This window comes from Phoxinus phoxinus, assembly GCF_949152265.1.
Source record: "Phoxinus phoxinus genome assembly, chromosome: 24".
NCBI lineage: Eukaryota > Metazoa > Chordata > Actinopteri > Cypriniformes > Leuciscidae > Phoxinus > Phoxinus phoxinus.
In genome coordinates, this window is record NC_136899.1 from 21738146 (window position 1) to 21760012 (window position 21867).

The window sequence follows — 21867 nt, forward strand, 5'->3', positions numbered from 1 at the left end:
GATCCTCTTCTTAATATCATTAATTCGTCTTTGTCTCTAGGATACATCCTAAAAACCTTTAAGCTAGCTATGATTAAACCGCTTGTTAAAAACGCAACTTGATCATACAAAATCAGTCAATTACGACCAATCTCAAATCTGACTTTTCTGTCAAAGATACTAGAAAAAGCAGTATCCTCACAACTGTGTTCCTTTCTAGAAAGAAATTATATCTGCAAGGATTTTCAGTCCGGATTTAGACCGTACCATTTTCAGTTTATATAAGCCCTCTGGTTTTATTGTGTATTGCTCTTTTTGAACTCCGGTCAATTTTAACATTGAGCTCAATTTTTATTAAATTTGGAGTGCTGTCAATACAGAGAACAACGACAAAAATCGTTGTTGCCTACACCGTGTTATCCTCTTTTTAAAATTTGCACCCTGTTGACTTGAATGGGGCAAGTTTTAAACCTGCTTTTATCCTCTTATCATCCTTGATGTGTCATTACAAGGGCCCAGCCATGTTGAGTGATTCCTTCAGAGTGAACACGGTGAATCTGACTGCATTAGATGTGAAAGATATTAATAAAAATGATGTTAATTCAACAACAAGCGCACATACCTGTATTTACTTCCTGTTTTCGGTCGAAGTCCACAGTAGTCGACTGTTGAGTTCCAGTGCGTGATCATAGGTATCTAAGATATTTTTTTTTACAAATATCCATCAGAGCTGATATTCTCAAAACACTACACAGCACCGTCTTCGGCTGACAGCTGACAGTCTGAGTCTCCACTGTTGCTTAGTTACCTATGATCACGGGCGTGAACTCGTCAATCGACTACTGTGGACTTCGACCGAAAACAGGAAGTAAATACAGGTATGTGCGCTTGTTGAATTAACATCATTTTTATTAATATCTTTCACATCTACTGCAGTCAGATTCACAGTGTTCACTCTGAAGGAATCACTCAACATGGCTGGGCACTTGTAATGACACATCAAGGAAAGAGGATAAAAGCAGGTTTAAAACTTGCCCCATTCAAGTCAATAGGGTGCAAATTTTAAAAAGAGGATAACACGTTGTAGGCAACACCACTGTTTTCTGTATTGACAGCACTCCAAATTTAACAAAAATTGAGCTCAATGTTAAAATTGACCGGAGTTCTCCTTTAAGTCTTCGTCGTCGGTTAGGAACCTGGGTGTGCTCTTTGATACCAATCTTTCATTTGAAAGTCACGTGTCTAGTATCTGTAAAACCACATTTTTCCATATTAAAAATATATCTAAATTAAGCCATATGCTCTCATTGACAAATGCGGAACAATTAGTTCATGCGTTCATGACCTCAAGGCTAGATTATTGTAATGCTCTACTGGGTGGTTGCCCTGCACGCTTAACAAACAAACTACAGCTGGTCCAAAACGCAGCAGCTCGAGTTCTTACCCAGAACCAGGATGACCATATTAGCCCCGTTCTGTCAACACTGCATTGGCTCCCTATTAAACATCGTATACATTTTAAAATATTGCTGATTACTTACAAAGCACTAAATGGTTTAGCTCCACAGTACTTGAGCGAGCTCTTAACGCATTATAGTCCTTCACGTCTATTGCGATCTCAAAATTCCGGCCAGTTAATAATACCTAGAATATCAAAATCGACTGTTGGCGGTAGATCCTTTTCCTATTTAGCACCAAAACTTTGGAAAAGTCTTCCTACCATTGTCCGGGAAGCAGACACACTCTGTCAGTTCAAAGCTAGATTAAAGACACATCTCTTTGACCTAGCATTCACATAATACATTATAGACTTCTATACTTCAATGTTAGGCTGCATAGATTAGGTCAGCCGGAACTGGGAACAATTCCCATCAATCCTGATGTACTCGTTACATCATAAGAAGAATGGCTTATTTAATAACTAATGATCCTTGCGAAGGAAGTGAATCAATCAAAACTAACTTTAGCTGGAAAATATCTTTATTCAAGAACCGCAAGACAAAACGGCAGTTTTATATTATAACAAAGTAAGGTCAATATAATTTGTGTCAGGCAGGACAGAGATATGAGAGCACCATGTCAACTACATTAGCAATGATAACAGGACCTGGGTGAAGATTTTCAAGTAGATAGTGACAAGAAGTCATCTGCCAGACATCGACGTATATTACTCCATCAATATCTCGGAACATCTCCTGCATCACTGTATTTTGCTGCATTGCATACCAATCACTTTGAAAAATATCCTGTAACAAAACAGATCAGTAACAGATTATAAGCATTAATATTAACTTGGTTTGGACCATGCGCGTTTGCACGGAGGTTACGGGGGTAATGATTGCACGGGGTTACGGGGGTCATGACCCCCTCAAAAATCAGATCCAGCTAATATAACCCCCCCAATATCATCACATCATTCAGATTAAAATAAATATGAAATATTCCGAATGAATACTCTTCGTTTTTTTATTATTAATTTAACTTGCCAGCAAGAAAGATAGTATCATATTTTAAATAATATGTAGTGTTACCGACTACTTGGTATTACCCAACCCGCTTTCTCTACCAAGTTTGTTCACTATTTTGCGCAGTCGCTGGGATGAATGGTTGGAGAAAGCTGACGGTGCATGCTAACGGATGGAAAGATAAAAAGGACACTGAAAGGCAGCCAGACAACAATTTTTCATTGTTGGTCGACACCAGCCAAAAAGAGGAAAAATCCTGACCAAACGGAGGTACCCCTATTGCTAAGTTAGCTGTTAAGTTAGCTCAGCGTTTCTCAAAGTATGGGGCGCGGGCGCGGCCCACTGGTGGGGAATAGAGACATGACAAGTGGGGCGCAACAAACAGGTTTTGTGCCGTGCCCATCTTTTTAATTCCTTTATTTATTAACCATACACTCAAAACAAAACAAAGACACATTTAAATGTAAGCCTTACTTAACCTTTTCACACTTAAGTTTAAAAGTTTTTCAAGGCGACCGTTATTGATAGTAGGCTAGTATCACTTTATGGTTCCCATGGAGACGCGTCATTCATTGCTTGTCACACCGCAGCCACAATAACGCTGATCTGCTGAATGACTGATCGTCTGTTTTTATTTCCTTTTTTATTCAAAATGTCACAAATTTGTTAGCTATAGCATGATATATCTTATATTCCGATTGTAAAATATGTGCAAGTGGATGTGTTTTGTTGTTCAAACACCTTTATAACGATCGCGTTAGTTGAGCTGTATGCGCAACGTATTTTAGGTAACGTTATCTTATTAAAATACCTAAAATTATTATTTATTTTTTTCATAAGATATTGAACACACAAAAAATCAATTAAGTGGAAGCTGTCACTGCTGGCTAGTGCTTAAACACTTAATTTATCTACTGTGTCATTATGGCATAAATACCTTGGAATTATAAGGTTCTATCTGCATTCTGACTGGTTTTGAGATATTGAGATTTAAAGTTTTTTGCATTCCATTCGACTGTGTAGAAAGAACCTTTTTATTTTCTAAATAAAAAGTTCCAAAATGTACACATCTTAAAAAAAACAACATCACATAATGTAAAGTAGTGGTCACAGAATAAGAATATGTGAATAACTAAATTTTTACAAAAATGTCAGATAGAACCTTATAATTCCATGGGGACGAAGTGAACAGCTGCATTTACGTTAAGTAGCCTAAATCAGTAAAAGTATCACAATGTATTTCTAATACAGGAACTGCAAATTAGCATGTTACCTTTTACACAAGACAATTATTCAATAAATAATAAATTAATAAATATGCCGCGAGTTTAACCCCCCCAATGGTAGACCCAAATTTACACCCTTGGTTTAGACAAACTACATTGTTTGCATTTTCTACCAGAAACAGTGCTGAGTAGGTTACCTAAATACTAGTCTGTCACCTGTTATAACTGACATTTAACTTTGACCTTGTAGGCCTATCTAATAGGGGGAAAGCAAGGAATAGTTAATTTGAAAAAAATATTAATTCATCTATATTTCCTCATGTTTTATGCTAAGCTCTATATTATTAAAGAACATGAGGAGACATTCTGCATAACCATGAAATACAATCCTACAGGTTTGTAATGACATGATATGGACTGAATTACACCTTTAAAGGGGGGGTAAAATACTTAGTTTCAGTCAATCTCATGTTAATCTTGAGTACCTATAGAGTAATAGTGCGTCCTTCATATCTCCAAAAAGTCTTTAGTTTCATCATATTTATAAAATAAAAATACAGCTTTCCGATTCTAACCGGAAAAAGCAGAGGTCCTTGATTCTGGGCGTGGGCGGAGCTATAGAGTCAAGCGGGAGCGCCCGGGAAGGTTTGCTTATTATCGATCGCGGTGCGGTAGGCCATATTACTATATATATAGTATTTGGTTTGCAAATCCAGCGACGACCTCGGCCTTGTTAATAAAACATTCGTCACTGAAATGACCAGAACACAAAACCGCACTTGCCACACTCCTTTGCTGTCCCGGAAATACAAACTGCATCCACTGTTCCAGTAACACTGGGTTCTTTGGGAAGCTGAACAAGGTAAACTTTCCCTCACATCCCAAAACACACTTTTTTGGAGACATTCTTGACATCAACCATTCCTATTTAGCGCTGCTGATGATGATTTCCGGTAGTAGCGCGTCGATGCATAGATATTATATAGAGATATATGATGTCTATGCGCCGATGAGCGCGGTCTTTCTCTCCTCTGGTCGACGTGTGCGTGAACGCGCTTTTCCGAGAGCAATGCTCATATAAGGAGTTCCACTCTGGTCTACGTCATTAGATCTACGATAGAAAAAAAACAGCCGAAACGTGTTGCAATCCGGAAGTATGATTTTCAGCACAGAAATTCTCTGTTATTCGTTCAAAATAACTTTTCAAACTTTGGCCATTATTAGCATGAGAATCCATCTCTTTAACACTGTAAACAACTCTGAATACATGAAACACCATTGTACCCCCCCTTTAATGGATAGAATTTTGCATGAATTGGAAAATGAAGCGTCACCTCAGCACATGTATATTTGTGTTTCTAGACTTTAAATAAAAAGACAGCAGGATAAATGTACATCATATAAATACAATACAGAAAAATTATTAAATCTGGAGTAGGATTGGAAAATGAACAATTGTACCTTTAATCCTGAAGTGCTTCCAGACTTGATGATGACGGTAGTCTCTGGTGCACGACTCAACAGTGCAACAACAGATTGACGGATTTTGGCCACTTCATGCACGTAAAATGTTAATGGGTGAAAATCTAAGTGAGCATATAATGTAAAGGCAACGACTGCATGAGGTCCACCAGTTATTTCATCAATATCATTGCTGATATAATGCAAGTCGTTAATGGGCACTTTAGGAAAACGCAAAGGAACACTGTGTGCCCTCCAGTGAACAATGATATTATTTTTCAACTCTACAGCCATCAGGGGTCCAAGAGCATGATGAGTGTGGAGGTCCATTCTTTTTATGTCTAAATAAGAGAAGTAAAACTTACATTAGACTCATTGTTTTATTTATTTCTTAAACAACTTTGCAAATCTGCTTTTTATTGTACACCACAGCCCCCTAAAATATATGGGCACTTAAGGAATAGTACACTTTAAAAAATGTGTGTGACATGTATGACTTTATTTTTCTGCAGAACACATAAGATGATATTGAATGTTTAACAGTTTTTGTCTAAAGAATAAAAGTCAATATGATCCAAATGTATGAAAATCTTCTTTTTGTGTTCCACAAAAGAATGCCAGTCATACAAGTTTGTAATGACATGAAGGTGAGAAAATGGTGACAGAATATTTATTTTGGGGTGAACTATCCCTTTAAGATGCACTGACACATTTGCATGTCTGAATGTCATTGCATTAGATGCAAACAAATACTTTATGAACCATTTTTGCAATTACATATTGCAATGAAGAAAATAATTACAGTGTTAAAGTGCAACCTATTTAAGTCTTTAAAAAAATGTCACTTGGTTTAATATTTAGGTGTAATGGCAAGACATTCATGCATTTGTTGATGAAGCATCCAAATACTTTTTGGGGCCTCTGTGTATGAATAACTTGCCTGGCACTTTTATTTCTAAATTCTCAAACCACTGCCTTATGGTGGAGTCTCCCATCAAGTAGACGATCTTGTTTTTAAGACAATTTCCCGTTTGTTCAGAATTGAACTGTTGGGTGTTGCACACAAAAGACTTCCAGACATCTTTCAGATAAAACCCTGCAGGAACTGGTGTCGTCATGCCAGATCTGCATCTCTCCATTGTGTCTAAAGCAAAGAAACATTAACCTGAAGAGACTGTGCCGTAATTATGCAAATTCTTGATTATCTTGTAACTAACTACATTTGATTTTAGATTATATCGGTCCTGATATATGAACATACCGATGCCTGTAGTGTTGGGAAGGACATTTATGATGTGTGTGTCTCCAGTAATAGCAACATTTGTTAATGTCCTGTGGAGAAAAAAAACATATTCTGTAGTTTTTGTAGTTTTACAATTCCTCTGTAATTAATTTTGAATCCTTTCCCACTTACGTTGTAAAAATTTGCATCTCACAAGGATTTAATGGGTTTTCCAAACCTGCGCTAGAGTGATGAACCAGTTTGTCACAAGAAAGTTGCTTTGGTCTCTCACACTGCCACACCGTCCCTGTTTTTACATCCTTATACTCACAGCAGCAGTCGCCTTTACTCCAACTTCCATCTGCACCCCACTTAAGATTACATTCTACTACTTCACTGATCCTGGTTTTATCGGGTCCTGGCCCTTCAAAGTAGCCATTATAGTGGCTGCGTGGAAATGAGGATTCCCTGTATTTTTTAAGAATCTGCACAACCTCACTGGAGTGCTCTAGACGTACATACACTTGTGCCTGACCTTCCCAGGGCAGAAGAAGAGCTACAGAGTAAGTCCCATTACGGTGATCCACAACCTCCCCGTACACACTCGCCTTCAAGAAGAACAGAGAAGGTTAAGTGTAATTGCAGAAAACTATTGTCTTTAGGTAAATCCAATTTTAAAGCATATAAAACTATAATATTCCTGAGACCCCGCCCATTGACTTGTGTCCACTGACTGTAGTGGACCTTTTGTTTTCATGAATGTTCTTTGAATTTTTTTATCTACTCTATCAATTCCTGCTGTACTGTACAGAGGACAGCCTGGGCTTTCTATTGATATGTAATTTGATTGGCTGGGATGCAAGGAACTACTTCTTACACTGCATCCAAAATGGCCGCCATAAGAACAAGCACATTTTATGGAAAGGAGAGAAGTACTGTATGTAAAATAATGTTTTTTTTTTTTACTATTATAATCATATACATAATTGTTTATTAAAGTGTCAGGAATAATACATTTAGTTCTTAAAGCAGTTAAATTGTTTGTGTTTCATAACATTATCCTTTTTATGAATGTCAATTATAGTGGACACCAGGACCATCTTAATGTACTTAATGACTCCATGTTGTAGGAGACAGAACTGAAGCAGAGAGGATTCTTTATAAGATAGTTGAGGGAGATTCAGACTTAGACCTGTCAGATGAGGAGAGAGAAGAGGATGAATTTGAACCTGATGTACAAGAAGATGGTGAAGAATTAAACGCAAAATTATAAACACAACACTTTCGTTTTTGCCCCCATTTTTCATGAGCTGAACTCAAAGATCTAAGACTTTTTCTATGTACACAAAAGACCTATTTCTCTCAAATATTGTTCAAAAAAATCTGTCTAAGGCCCCGTTTACACGAAGGGAAGATGCCGATATTTCCCTGCGGTTTTGCCTCTCATTTACATTGCCTTCTGAATAAACATTTGGCAGTAGGCCTACATCCAACCGGCCTTACAACTGCAGAACACGTGTAACCACACCAGCACAGGACCTCAACTTCCAGCATCTTCACCTTCAAGATCGTCTGAGACCAGCCAACCGGACAGCTGCTGCAACAATCTGTTTGCATAACCAAAGAATTTCTGCACAAACTGTAAGAAACAGACTCAGGGAAGCTCATCTGCATGCTCGTCTCTGCATGGGTCTCAACCTGACTGCAGTTCGCCATCATGACCGACTTGTGTGGGCAAATGGGGGCAAAGACAAAAGTGTTGCTTTTATAATTTTGTTTAGTGTAGATTCACACCTGTGGTACCTGGTGTGGTAAAACATCTTGCATTTGGTACACCTCGTGTACATCTTGCTTCAACTTTACAGTCTTCCTGACTGTAAAGATGAAGCAAGACGTACACGAGGTGTACCAAATGCAAGATGGTCTGCATTACCAAAAAGAGAAAATGCTTCCAGGTGTATCACCACTAAGCAAGTGAAACAATCCAGAATATTATTAATTACTTTATATTATTCTTGAATTAATTTCACATTACAGCCATATTCTGTTAATTTTTTTGTTTTGTTTTCTGAGTTCAGCTGTCTTTTAGAACTAAACTATTCCAGGACTATCACCGCTAAGCAGTCCCTCCAGAAAAACGCGATTATGCGATCGCATGATTCAATGCATAATCAGCCAAAGTCCGCATATTTATGCAGGGGGCGCATTTTTTCAAATACGCCGCACTTTCGGCTTGCATGATTTCATAATCCCCGCATTTTCGTTGCAAAAAGTCACATATATCTTAGCAGAAAGTTGAAAAAATGTTGCGTTTACTTCACACAAGCGCAGCCATTTGCCCTGTTGCCATGGGAACGTTATGAAGTGACGTAATTGCGCGACATCATTGAAAAGCTGCAAACCCCGCGATGCTGATGAAACCATGATGAAGCCCGCAAATCATTCTCATTTGCCAACAAACATAAGCGCAAAAGACCGCGCAAAGCAGTTTCCCAGTGTGTTACATGACAGTGGGGGCAAATTATTTTGTACTCCGTGCAACTGCGTGTTGGACCACTTGCGGAAGTCGACGCTGGACAACCACTTTGCCACTTTGTCATTTTTACAGAAGTTGTAGCATATTCATTTTGTAAAGCTACAGAACTTGTTCGACTCATAAATGTTTTGTAAGTTTGAGCCATGTGTTTATTAAGGTCTGAAATAAAACAAGATGAGAACTTAAATAATCCCAGCACTTTATGTGAGGTAGTATGCTTGCTTATCATAGGAAGTAATAAGAAATGACTCTTTACATTAAAGTAGTAGCCTAGTGAATAGGGTGTTGGGTGAAAACATTTTTTTTCTCTTTTTCATCAAACCGCAGTTTTTGCAAGTTCCCGCAATTTTTGCAAGTTCCCGAAATTTTTGCAAGTTCCCGAAATTTTTGCAAGTTCACGCAATTTCATCGCATAAAATTGCATAAATATCCCGCATATTCCATCGCATTTTTTAAGAAAACGTGCCACATAATCAAGGATTTTTGCCCGCAACAATCACAAAAAAACGCCCCGTTTTTATGGAGGGACTGGCTAAGCAAGTGAAACAATACAGAATGATAATTTGCTTCTTTTTTTAATGTTAAATTTATTGTTGGATTACTATCACTCTACAGTGTATATTGTCCATTTTCTGTAAATGTTTTTGTTTTCTGAGTTCGGCTGTCTTTTCAAACTAATTTGGCCCTGTGGTCCACTACAGTGGACATGCTGTAAAATGTAAAATTAAAATTATAAACTCTTTTTTTTTACCCCAAATAAGTAGGAAATCACACAAACAAAACAATTTGGTGACACTTTTTTTTCTTTGGGTCTCAGGAGGATATATAAAATGTTGTAAACAAAATCAACATTTAACTGGCAAATTAAACTCAATATGACAAATATCTTAATTTTTATTTAAAACATATTATAAAATAATATAAATCAAACACACCTTTAGCTCTGAATTGAATAGCTTTGCTTTGAAAAAATCTCCTCCATATCTTTTCAGGTTCTTGTTGTGGTCTCTGGCTGTGATGGTAACGGAGATATTTTCTCCCAGTTTGTAACTCTCCTTGAGTCCCACAATAGAGAATGTTGAGTGGACTGGGCTTGTGCTCTGATTCAGCTGAGTGATTTCTTGATCTGGACCGGGCCAGTCCAGAGCTTTCTGTAGCATATCCCACTCCTCTTCACTTATTCCCATGTCATGAGCAGATATTGAGGATGAAGAATCATTATTTAGAGGAACTGGTTTAGGTCTGGGGGGCTGAAATGGTCTTATTTGGATCCCACCAGTCAATCCCCATATAGCCTGAGAGAGGACCAGGATATCAATCAGATCATTGTGGATAAAGATACTTTCTGGATAATACTAGAAAAGATATGTGGATATTTAGGCGGTTGGTGAAATCTAGCCTACAGTAGCTCAAACATGAGTTGCCTTTACACAATAAGTGAGTATTGGACAGCAAAGGGAACTGAGTTCTCATCTACATTTAACTCCCTTCCCTGCCACTACTCAAATAAACTGAGTACACTTCCACCAATTATAGTCACGACAAGCAAAACATGCCAAAAAAGCTCTTTAGCTCCACTCATGAAGCACTGCGAGTGACGCAATAGAGTCAGTCTCCCTCCTTTCTCTGTAACCGGCTTGTAGCCTATGTACTAATGTGACTTGACAAGACAGTGTTTAATTTCCATAGCAATGACTATTTACTTCAGTCAGCTTTCTGTAGCGCAGCTGCCGAACCTCCTCTGAAAGCAACTTATAGCGTAGCTCAGATAGCATTAAATGGGTCCATGGCCAATTCTTTTATAGTAAAAAACTCGAGAGAGGAACCATTGTCAAAAAAATGTTGTCCACCACTCTTATTCATCCAAAACAAACTACAATATAGACTCAAGGTGTTAAATACCGGAATTATCCTTTAAGATGAATCTTGATTTTTTTCTGATCTTTTCCATGAGAACAATAATATGAATATTTCTTGTTTGCTCATTGGCTGCAGTTTGTGATAGTAACATAACTAAAAACTCATGCTGACTTTTCAAAAAAAGAAAGAAAATAGAAATTTGAATTAGTTAGGAAGTGGTTACTACTTTGCAGTATTTGAGACTGAATATTGCAATATTCTCACAAAATCATGAAGAAATAAAAGAAAAGGAGGTTTTCCATTTCTTTCATTTCCATCTATGAATTTTAATGTGATAGTTTCATCTATAATACAATACTATGTTGTTAGTTTCGAGAGTATTTACATTAGTGAATAAGCAGCCGCATTAGTGAGTATTAGCCGCGTTTCTACTGTCGGGCCAGAAGATCTCCAGCGCTTCACTAAAACCCACCCTTAACCCGTAACATCTCTGGAACAATGTCACACAAACCCATCATTTCACCAACAAATGGAAGTTTTATCAGAAAACTAATCATAAAGAAATCTCTGGAAACTGAGATCGCAAAACGAACATGATAAAAGTGACCGTTTGCTGGAATTTTTGTTGTTTACTTAAAGGGCATGTATTATGAAAAATTCACTTTTACATGGTGTTTGAACATAAATGTGTGTTGGTAGTGATGTGTGTACACAACCACCCTATAATGATAAAAATGCAACCAGTGTTTTTTTTTTTTAATCCCCATAAATCATAAGTACTGCCTCAGAACGAGCTGTTCTCAGAATCAATGCAATGTGACGGTGAATTGCACAAGCCCCGCCCACGACTGTTGATTGACACTGCAGTTTGAGCATAGACCCGCCCTGAGTGAGCTGGACACAGTCCGCCATTGTTTCAACGCTGGAGCAGCTGTAGAATGTCTCCGAAAGCGATTTAGTTTTTTTTTTTGGATGTTAGAATAAACATAGCAGTCTTCATTTACTCTCGTTGTTACTCGAGGATTGATCAGTACAACTGCTCTCGTGAGCTTACAGTCTCCGGAGCGACAGGACTAACGTTACTGATCACGGCAGAAATTAATGTGAGAGCGAGCACTTTATGACAGCTCGAGCTCGAGTCGTTTTACTGATATAGAGTTTACCAGTTTATAAAGCACCCACTGAAAAGGTGTGTATATATTTGTTTAATGTTAGTTGTAACAAGTGTTTTGTGTACTTCGCTGTGTAACGTTATGTTCCATGATAATGAAAGGGAGAGAGAGAGAGAGAGTTTATGGATAAGAGCAATTCTTATACTGTGTTTATTCTTACAGTGATTTTCTGCAGTAAAACTAACGCTTCATCTTTTGTGTGATGTACAATAAACTTAATTGAACTAATCAGTATATTTTGTTCATCATTCATAGTGGAGCAGATGGCATATAAGTTATAGGCTAAACGTAATTAAAATAAACATAGGCCTACCTGTTCTATCTCTATTCAGCATATTTTCTCTAGCTCTGTGGGCATTATTGTCCAACTCAAACTCGAAGTTTCTGTTTTGATATTATCATCTTTCTGTGAGATGAGATTGTCCTGGGGACATTCTAAAACGCTTAACGTGAAAAACGCTTATAGGAGAACTCCGGTCAATTTTAACATTGAGCTAATTTTTTTGTAAATTTGGAGTGCTGTCAATACAGAGAACAACGACAAAAATCGGTGTTGCCTACACCGTGTTATCCTCTTTTTAAAATTTGCAAGCTGTTGACTTCAATGGGGCACGTTATAAACCTGCTTTTAGCCTCTTAACATCTTGTAATGTGTCATTACAAGTGCCCAGCCATGTTAGATGATAACTTCAGAGTGAACACGAGTGAATCTGACTGCAGTAGATGTGAAAGATATGAATAAAAATGATGTTATATCAGCCAGCGCAAATACCTGTATTTACTTCCTGTTTTCGGTCGAAGTCAAAAGTAGTCGATTGTCGAGTTCAAGCACGTGATCATAGGTAACTATTAAAACGGCTTGCCATAGGCTACATCTGTGCCGCATGATGTTTCAGAAAGTGGTAAGGACAATATTCACCGTGGCAAAAAGTGGTGTTGACATGTCCCACCGTCCCACCCACAAATTATATGGGCAGGACTGAGGCAGAACTTCTTTACAGCAGTCAGTTATTCATAAATGCTAAGAATGTTGATTATCCTCATAAACCATTCCACTACGCAATCCATGAAGAAAGTCTTGTCTTTAAACTCTTGTTGTGACACGAAAATGTCGAAATGCTTTTTCATTTTCAAGTTCATTTTACTTGGTAACAGATAATGGACTCTCAGTAAATGTTTTCTCGATTATGAGATCATACAGGAATAAAAATAAGTTTATATGTCTTACACTATAATAATGAAATAATATATTGAAGTAACCTATTGAATTGCAATTTGAGTTGGGACAGAAAGAGGAATTTCTATTTAGCCTATTATTCCTTTTTGGTGTTTGTTTTTCAGCCATACTTTTCGAAACTAAATCAGAACAAGTCCTTCACAATGTGTTCAGACAACTTTTTCAGACATAAAAATAAATGTCAAACATAAAAATCCATTGATTCCTGCTAAGACATATACATTTACAGCACATTTCTACTGTCTTAAATTAAATTATGCATTTTGTTAGCAGATTTATGATTTGAATTGACAATTAAGATCAGCTCAATTTAGCTGAACGCACACAGCCCTTTTGTCTCATTCTTATAAATGCTTATACATTTTTAAAGTCAGATTTTTTTTAATGTATACATTTTATTCTGAACTTACCAGACAGGATGATGTCCAAAGAAAACATGCCAGTAGTAATATATATTGTCTTAACCTGCAGACTGAAGATACACAGAAAAAGTGTTATTTCCAAATTTAGAAAAAATAAAAATAAATTTTGACCCATAACATGACAAATATAGTCATGTTCATAAACTATTGATTACCTGGTGGATTTGATGTATTTGTGGATGGTACGACCATGGCTAAGTCTGTTGTTCTTCTAGAATAATTTTAGGTCCGCTTATGAGTGAATTCACCCGACTCCAAACCAATATCCTGTTAAACTGGCAACACTGCTCTGAAAATGAGAATGTTTTGCAATGTAAATGCAGTTATTTTAGGAAGGTGACGATATGGTAATTTACCATGACGTGTAGATCAATATTTTTTTATTATGTAGTGTATAATGCATAGCCTATTATGTTTGTTTTCCCATACTGATTCTAATCATAAGCTAGTGGCAGAAATATATCCAAAATGTGCATGGATTAAAGACAGTACAAAACAGTTCAACAGAAATTAAACCATTTTATTATTCTGAACTGGTAAAAATTAAATAAAGATACCACAAGAGTAAATGCAATCAGATTGCATCAATTCCAAATGTTTGATACAACAAATTTGTAGAGCGGCTCCAAGAACTACATTTGTTTGTTTTTAAATGTATTGATCAGAAACAAGTATTTTCCGGTCACACTTTTTTCATAGTTTTGCTGGTCCTGCGACTTATAGTCGGGTGCGACTTATATATCAAAATTAATTCATACTGACTGAGATGAATCAAGAGAAAACATTACAGTCTACTAGGGCTGGGACCGACGGTATGGATTTTTTCTTACCGTGATCGAAAAGCAAGAAATCCCCCAGTATAGAAAAAAAACACTTTAAATCCCCCCCATCCCCCCCTAAATGTGTTCTAAATGTGAAATAATAAATGTAATGTGTAAAGGAACACATTACATTTATTATTTCACATTTAGAACAGAAATGGAATGATGTCTAAATAAAGTGCTGGCAAAACGAAATATAGGCTAGGCTATGGTTTACTTTTTTGCTAGACAGACTTTGTTAAATGTTGTTACCTCAGAAAAAAACGAGCACACTTTGAAACAGTCAAATTTTCATCAGGCAGTAATTAAATTATATTCCATATTTATGTTTACATAATATAATGTTATTTTATTATTTTAATTTAATCTATGTTGATTACCGGTAGGCCTAGGCTATATGAAAAGTGAACAGCAGGAGTTTTGTTTTGTAGAAGGCCTTTCTTTAAATTGAATTTCGTTTTGTATAAATTGTATCTTAATTTTAATCAATGTTTCATCAACCAATTGCCTGGAATTAATAAATAAGAAGCAAATATAGCATACATATAATCAGGACGCGGAGGCGCCCGTGCAATCTCTTGCATTGCATTTGAGAAGACTCTGTGAAAATATATTTTTTTTTTCTGGGAATACAACATAGCCAATAGGCTATACTACGGACTTTAGCCGTTAAATATCTTTGCTGCATTGGATTAGTCTCCTTTGTAGAACAGCCAGGAGCTTTCTAGCCTCGCGGCAGCAGCGCCTTGCATCGCACATAGCTAGACCTTAAACAATCAGCGGATAACTTTGTGTAACTTAACTTCGTGTTAGCCTACGTGTCGCCATACACATCAGCATAAATGCTCCTGATAAATGATGTAATTAAAGCATTAACATTCACAATCCACTGTTAATTTAACATAAAAGCAAGCAGGCTGCGTGCATGGTTTGCCATGAATGCGCGCAAATGCGTGCTCTCTTAATACTTCTTAAAAAGCTGGCATCAGTTCATCGCGATCTCATACATCTCTGTTATTATCAATCAAGCTGACTGCATAATGAATCTTTCATAATATCATGCAGAATTCAGCACTGAACAAAAAGTCCGTTTTGAGCCGTGAGGGGATTCTATCTTAAATGCTTCTGATTGGCCATTGCATTCCAGAAATCAACACGTATGTGATTGGCTACATCACTCAACGCTGCAAACATGTTACAAATAGAAACTCTGGCCTGTAAATCGTTTCTATTTTGTTTTAGTTGTTCTTGTTGCTTTTCTGCAACAGTTGAATAGCAATTTATTAGTTTGTATATGTTTTATTCATAGATATTTCTATTTAATCGTTTTATTCTCCCGCAGCCCGCACACACATAGTGAGTGCATTAGCTACCCAGACAGCAAAATGTATTTGGGCCAGGTCTTTATTAGCATTTGGCAGAGATCCGCTAAACGGACCTGGGCCGGGCTCATTCTTTCCAACGGCCCAATACCGGAACAGGTCGGAATTACGGATCAGAGACAGATCTGGGCCAGCACTGGCCCAGTTATTAATGCCATGACACGTGGTGCAGATCTGGCCCAGATCCGTGACCGTGACTCATATTTTACATCTGGGGCTCATCTGGCCCTGGGGCCTCATTTATAACCGTTGCGTACGCACAAAACCGGCCCTGAAAGAGGCGTACGCCACTTCCGACGCATAAGTTGTGATTTATAAAAACAAACTTGACGGGAAAATGTGCGCACCTGCACGCAAACTCTGACCCATGCGTACGAACGTTTTGGAGACGGAGCAGTTTGGCGACACCGATGGTGAGCAGGAGTTAAATGTCTTTTTGGTCACTTTTAGACAGAACATCTAAAGAAAATTAGACATATATACAGAAAGATAATGCAAATATAATTTCACTCACCAAGCCTATCACTTGAAGCAAATATCCACACCTTAAATGTCCGCGCCAGTGAGCGCGTTGGGCCGTTTAGTGAAACTGACGCATATCTAACGGCAGATGAAGTAAAACTGTAAATCTTCATTATGAGTCCTTATCATAAATAGGCTACAGTGCGTGATCACAATAACAGTTTAAACAAAATAATGATTTTTAAACTATGTTTTACTTCTGATATAAACATTTAGATTAAATATGCCATTCTCATTAAAGGAGTTAAACACTTAAAGTTAATATATATATCGCCTATATATATTCAATAAATAGCCTATACATATTTGTTGTGGATGTGGATGCAATGCTTTTGAACACTTTTCCTTTGGCATGCTGTGTTTTAATGTTTTAACTACAGAGATAATTGCTTGTCATGATAATAGCAGATTGTGGAAATATAATGCACAACAAGGTCTATCTGTTTCCATTACAAATATCAATTAAAAATACTATTTGGCCAGTGGAATGTAATGTAATGTGACGGCACATACGTATTTCATATTTTCCTAATGTCTTGTACCGTTAAACATGTTATCACGTGGATGAATAATCATATGTAAATGATATGCAGATGAGGATATGCATAGTAAAACTAGGCGTTGTTAGCTCCATATATGGTTATTTCGGGGAGGAGACGCATGTGCGCACAATCTTCCGCTGAGTGGGATTTATAAAGTGAATTCTGCGCAGGTTCTGGCGTACGCACGGTTTTATAAGTCTGAATATTTTTTTGCGCACGCCATTTTTGACTTTCGGGCGCACGTACACCTTTAGTAAAGATATGGAAGTAAAATAATGACAAATGTTTTTGAAATAAAAAAGCCTGTTGAATTGCACTACTTGAAAAAAATATGCATTGCATTAACCATGCTTGCATTTTAATGCATTGTATTTTTAGGGCTTGCATTTTTATGGGCTGAAATTCAACATGGTTGTATATTTAAGCTGTGGATATTTCAATTCAAAACATTTCAAACACATTTTCATTCATAAAAAATCAATAATCCATTTCCACCTTTCATATTTCACTTCCAAAATATTCAAACTGTTTAGAAATACAACCTATAATATTCAACAGGCAATTTTCGGTCCACTTTATTTCGCTTTACAAATTCGCTTCCACAAATTCAGTGGTTCAAATTCGACAGTAAATTCAACATTGACATCCAGGAACTGCAGGAAAAGCAGTAGATTACCGAGCATACTCTCCATCTGCTGTTAATCGATCTCACCAGCAGGGAGTGCAAGCGCGTGTTGTTGATGAGGACCAGAGCAACAGTTAGAGCAAGCCATTAATTCATTCATAAAAACTGATTTATAGAAATATAAGTGTATTTGTGATTATTATGAGGGCTGCTTTTATGTTTATTTCAGTGTCTTCACAGTCCCTGTGTAGCCTACATGCATCTTTCTCTACCGTGAACAAGATAATAATGTTATTCCCCCGATGCTGATGTTATGTTACATTTGAGGTAGACATATTTCTCTTGGTTGTTCAACTTTAGTTACCTTAACTTTATATCCCGGTGATGTGCTGCGCGGGTTTCCCTCAATAATTCAGGCTAGCTGGACATATAAAACGCTTAACGTATCTTAATGGACTAATACAGTGATATTATAAAAGACCAAACTCGCACCTTATTGAGAAGGCTGAACTATAAGCAGATGGACTCAGAATATGAACTTAACACACAAAGTTTCACGCGTTTCCCAGTGATATACTGGCTATAAAGTTGGCTTGACATTGGACATTCGCACATTTAGGGACCGTCTCTAAAGTGACATACGACATTGCGTTTCTAACTTCAATAGCATTGGAAGAGAATGACTTGCAGTCATAAAAACAACTGTAAGTGTTCATGTAGGTGTCAGACGTGATGCACACCTTTTACATGTTTTATATTTATTCATAAATAGAAGTTTGCTATTGAAGTTAGAAACGTGTGTAGCCTAATATCGTATGCAACTTTAGAGACGGTCCCTAAATGTGCGAATGTCCAACGTCAAGCCAACGTTATAACCAAATATAACTGGGAAACGCTTAGCGTGAAACTTTGCTTGCACGTTAAGTTCATATTCTGAGTCTGCTTGCCTGTAGCTTTAGTACAGCCTTCTCAATAAGGTGCGAGTTTGGTCTTTTATATCACTTTAGTTAAGCTAGCCTACGTTAAGCGTTTAATGTCCAGCAATCCTGAATTATTGAGGGAAACCCTAATACTGTAGCACATCGCCACGATATAAAGTTAAGGCAACTAAACAACCAAGAGAAATATATGTCTACCTCAAATGTAACATTTGTTCTGTACATTTGTTTGTTCTCGTTCACGGTAGAGAAAGATGCATGTAGGCTACACAGGGACTGTGAAGACACTGAAATAAACATAAAAGCAGCCCTCATAATAATCACAAATACACTTATATTTCTATAAATCAGTTTTTATGAATTAATTAATGGCTTGCTCTAACTGTTGCTCTGGTCCTCATCAACAACACGCGCTTGCACTCCCTGCTGGTGAGATCGATTAACAGCAGATGGAGAGTATGCTCGGTAATCTACTGCTTTTCCTGCAGTTCCTGGATGTCAATGTTGAATTTACTGTCGAATTTGAACCACTGAATTTGTGGAAGCGAATTTGTAAAGCGAAATAAAGTGGACCGAAAATTGCCTGTTGAATATTATAGGTTGTATTTTTAAACAGTTTGAATATTTTGGAAGTGAAATATGAAAGGTGAAAATGGATTATTGATTTTTTATGAATGAAAATGTGTTTGAAATGTTTTGAATTGAAATATCCACAGCTTAAATATACAACCATGTTGAATTTCAGCCCATAAAAATGCAAGCCCTAAAAATACATTGCATTAAAATGCAAGCATGGTTAATGCAATGCATATTTTTTTCAAGTAGTGCAATTCAACAGGCTTTTTTATTTCAAAAACATTTGTCATTATTTTACTTCCATATAAAGATCCTACGCACCGTTTTATAAATGAGGCCCCTGGTCTGTGATTCATATTTAGGCTCAGACAATTAGGGCACAAACACCCAGACAATTTGTAATTTTCAAAAATCTTTATTTAAAAAGGCAACACAATATAAAAAAGAAAAAGAAAAGAAAACCTAATGTGAACACTGCCCTCTCATGTCACTCATTAGTTGGGTGTGACCGGGCACGTCGGCCACCCCCACGGTCCCATGCCAGATTAAACCACCTGATGGTATACTGGTTTATCTCGGTGTCGGTGGCTTTGTCAGACATGCGATTCTTCCTCACTGCTCCTGTAAGACGTACAAAAAGCACACAAAGCAAAGAAACAAAGAGTAAATATTAGATTCAATATTCAAAGATTCTTTATTAAATTACATTATAGTAAAACGCTTGCACAAATAAATAATAATAAATGTGACTAAAGTGGTATGGAGCGAGTAGTATGAAGGTAAAAGAGTATCAAAACTCGAGAGCACGTAGATGTGAATCTGAATTTGAAGCTGCAGACAAGTAGTCACAGATGTGTAAAATCACAGAAATACAATGACACGGACAAACTTGTAATATATATTTGCAGTTAATCTTACATTCACATTCGCAGTACAACCTCAATTAGGCACTTGCAACTCCTCAAATCTGTCACTGCAATTGAAAATTTCGCATCACCGCATAACAGCCACGCTGCGAGGATAATAACGTTAATAAGCTTGCTTAGGCTGAAAATGATCTAAACCTATTTAGGTCGATTATACAATGAATTATAGGCCTATAATTAAAGTTATTAACAGTCTATAAATAATATGTCCGAACACTGTAATAATCATCAATGGAAATTAAAAACCGCTTTATAGGCTATTTCACAAACAGCTTGTTTAACAAATAAAAGAGGCACATCGCAGTGGCTTAGAAGACGTGGGTAATATGGTTTATCCATTTTGCAACATGAACTGCAGGTAGCAACAGTAATTTGCAGGTAACGTTAGTTTGATAACGTATCGACATATCATATATGTCGCACTGTACAGCCGGTATAATACAGTGAGACTTGATATGGCACTGACGTCGAACAAGCGCTATGGCTATATGATTTTGCAGCTAACACACAATGGACACGATATTCAGCAATTTTGGTGAATAATAAGCAAATATCACCGATTCAGCCTTAAAGCCTATGTTCACATTAGTTGTGGATGTTTAAAAGAACCTATACCAGCTAACCGTCTAGGCTATAGGCCTACTACCCAGCTTGTCTGACACGTCTTAGGTTGTCAGAATGTCAGTGTTAACGTTTGTAAACTTTTATTTTTAATATAATTATGTAACAGACTAACATGACATCAACACCAGTTTACTTTTATAATGTACTTACTCCTAAATTATACTTGTATAATGCACTTACCAATTAGCAAAGACGGTGCAGCCTGCAGTCTTCCACTCTTGTCAGAGGGTTATGCCCGCAGCTCGCGCGGATCCGGCCCACACCCGCCGGGCGGACTCAATTCTGTTGTGGCGCGTATGGTCTGCGCAGCTCGCGCGGATCCGGCCCACACCCGCCGGGCGGACTCAATTCAGTTGTGGCGTGTATGGTCTGCGCAGCTGCCCCGGATCGGCGCCGGACGGACTGTCACAGTCGAAGCTGCAGACAAGTCTGGCGCAGAGTTGGTGCAGATCTGCATATTGAGTGCGACTGCTGCGCGAATCTGTGGATTCGAAAACGGATCTGGCAAAGATGTAAATGCTGTCTGGGAGGCTACCCGCTCGTGCTCGCACTCGGCCATCAAATCTAGTCCCGCGCCGCACGTCTCTATGGCCCTGTCCCAAATGGCACACTTCATGTGGACTTTCGGTCTCGTGGACTTAAATTGCGCGTGCTCGCTGAGTCCGTAGGCCGTCCCATTTATCATTTTAACGCTCTGAAGTCTGCTCAGCAGCGCCCCCTTTGTACCCTTGAAGCTTTGTCTTCCACGAAGCCCTCTTGGATGCAGGCTTCACGCACTTTAACTACCTAGGAATCCTTGCGAAAGGCCAATCGGACAACGGATGGGAGGAGCTTTCACTCACGGACAATTGTTAACATGGCTGAGAAGAAAACATTTAAGTGTAAATATCATTATGCTTTGTATGACCTAGGTCTATATTTTACCAGTTTATACAAACATTATGGTCATCAACCAGTGGTTGATGTCTCAAACATAAATATATATTTATATTTAATATAAACATAAATATCTTGCTGAATAATAGGCTACGATCGCATTATGATTAATTAAATAAATAGAACCGAATGTCAGGGCTTTACTGAGTCATATGTAAATGTAGAAATATAATATTTAAACAACAACCGGACCGTCTTCCTATTTCCGGCGTGACGATCGAGTCTGTCCCAAAAATACCTCTCAATGCGCCCTCGTGGACTCTCGCCAAGGGCCCTATAGGTCTGCACTACATGACGTCACCAAAGTGTGGACTCTGAGGAAGTCCACAAGTCCGGAGTGTGCTATTTGGGACCGGGCCTATATAGCGGCGGGAAATTTCGGGCTCGGGCAGAGA

The 21867-nt window shown here is 37.7% G+C and overlaps 1 protein-coding gene across 1 annotated transcript; it reads right to left on the bottom strand.

The window, feature by feature from the left end:
• Nucleotides 1-2016: 2016 nt before the first annotated feature.
• On the bottom strand, nt 2017-13840 carry LOC306992399 (NXPE family member 3-like). The gene is made up of 8 exons (XM_079601228.1): nt 13736-13840; nt 13569-13630; nt 9825-10184; nt 6546-6961; nt 6393-6463; nt 6072-6275; nt 5132-5472; nt 2017-2225 (listed from the first exon to the last, which is right to left on the bottom strand). The coding sequence occupies exons 1-8, from the start codon at nt 13770-13772 to the stop codon at nt 2028-2030; spliced, it is 1689 nt and encodes a 562-aa protein (XP_079457354.1). The 5' UTR covers nt 13773-13840; the 3' UTR covers nt 2017-2027.
• Between the last annotated feature and the right edge of the window lie 8027 nt (nt 13841-21867).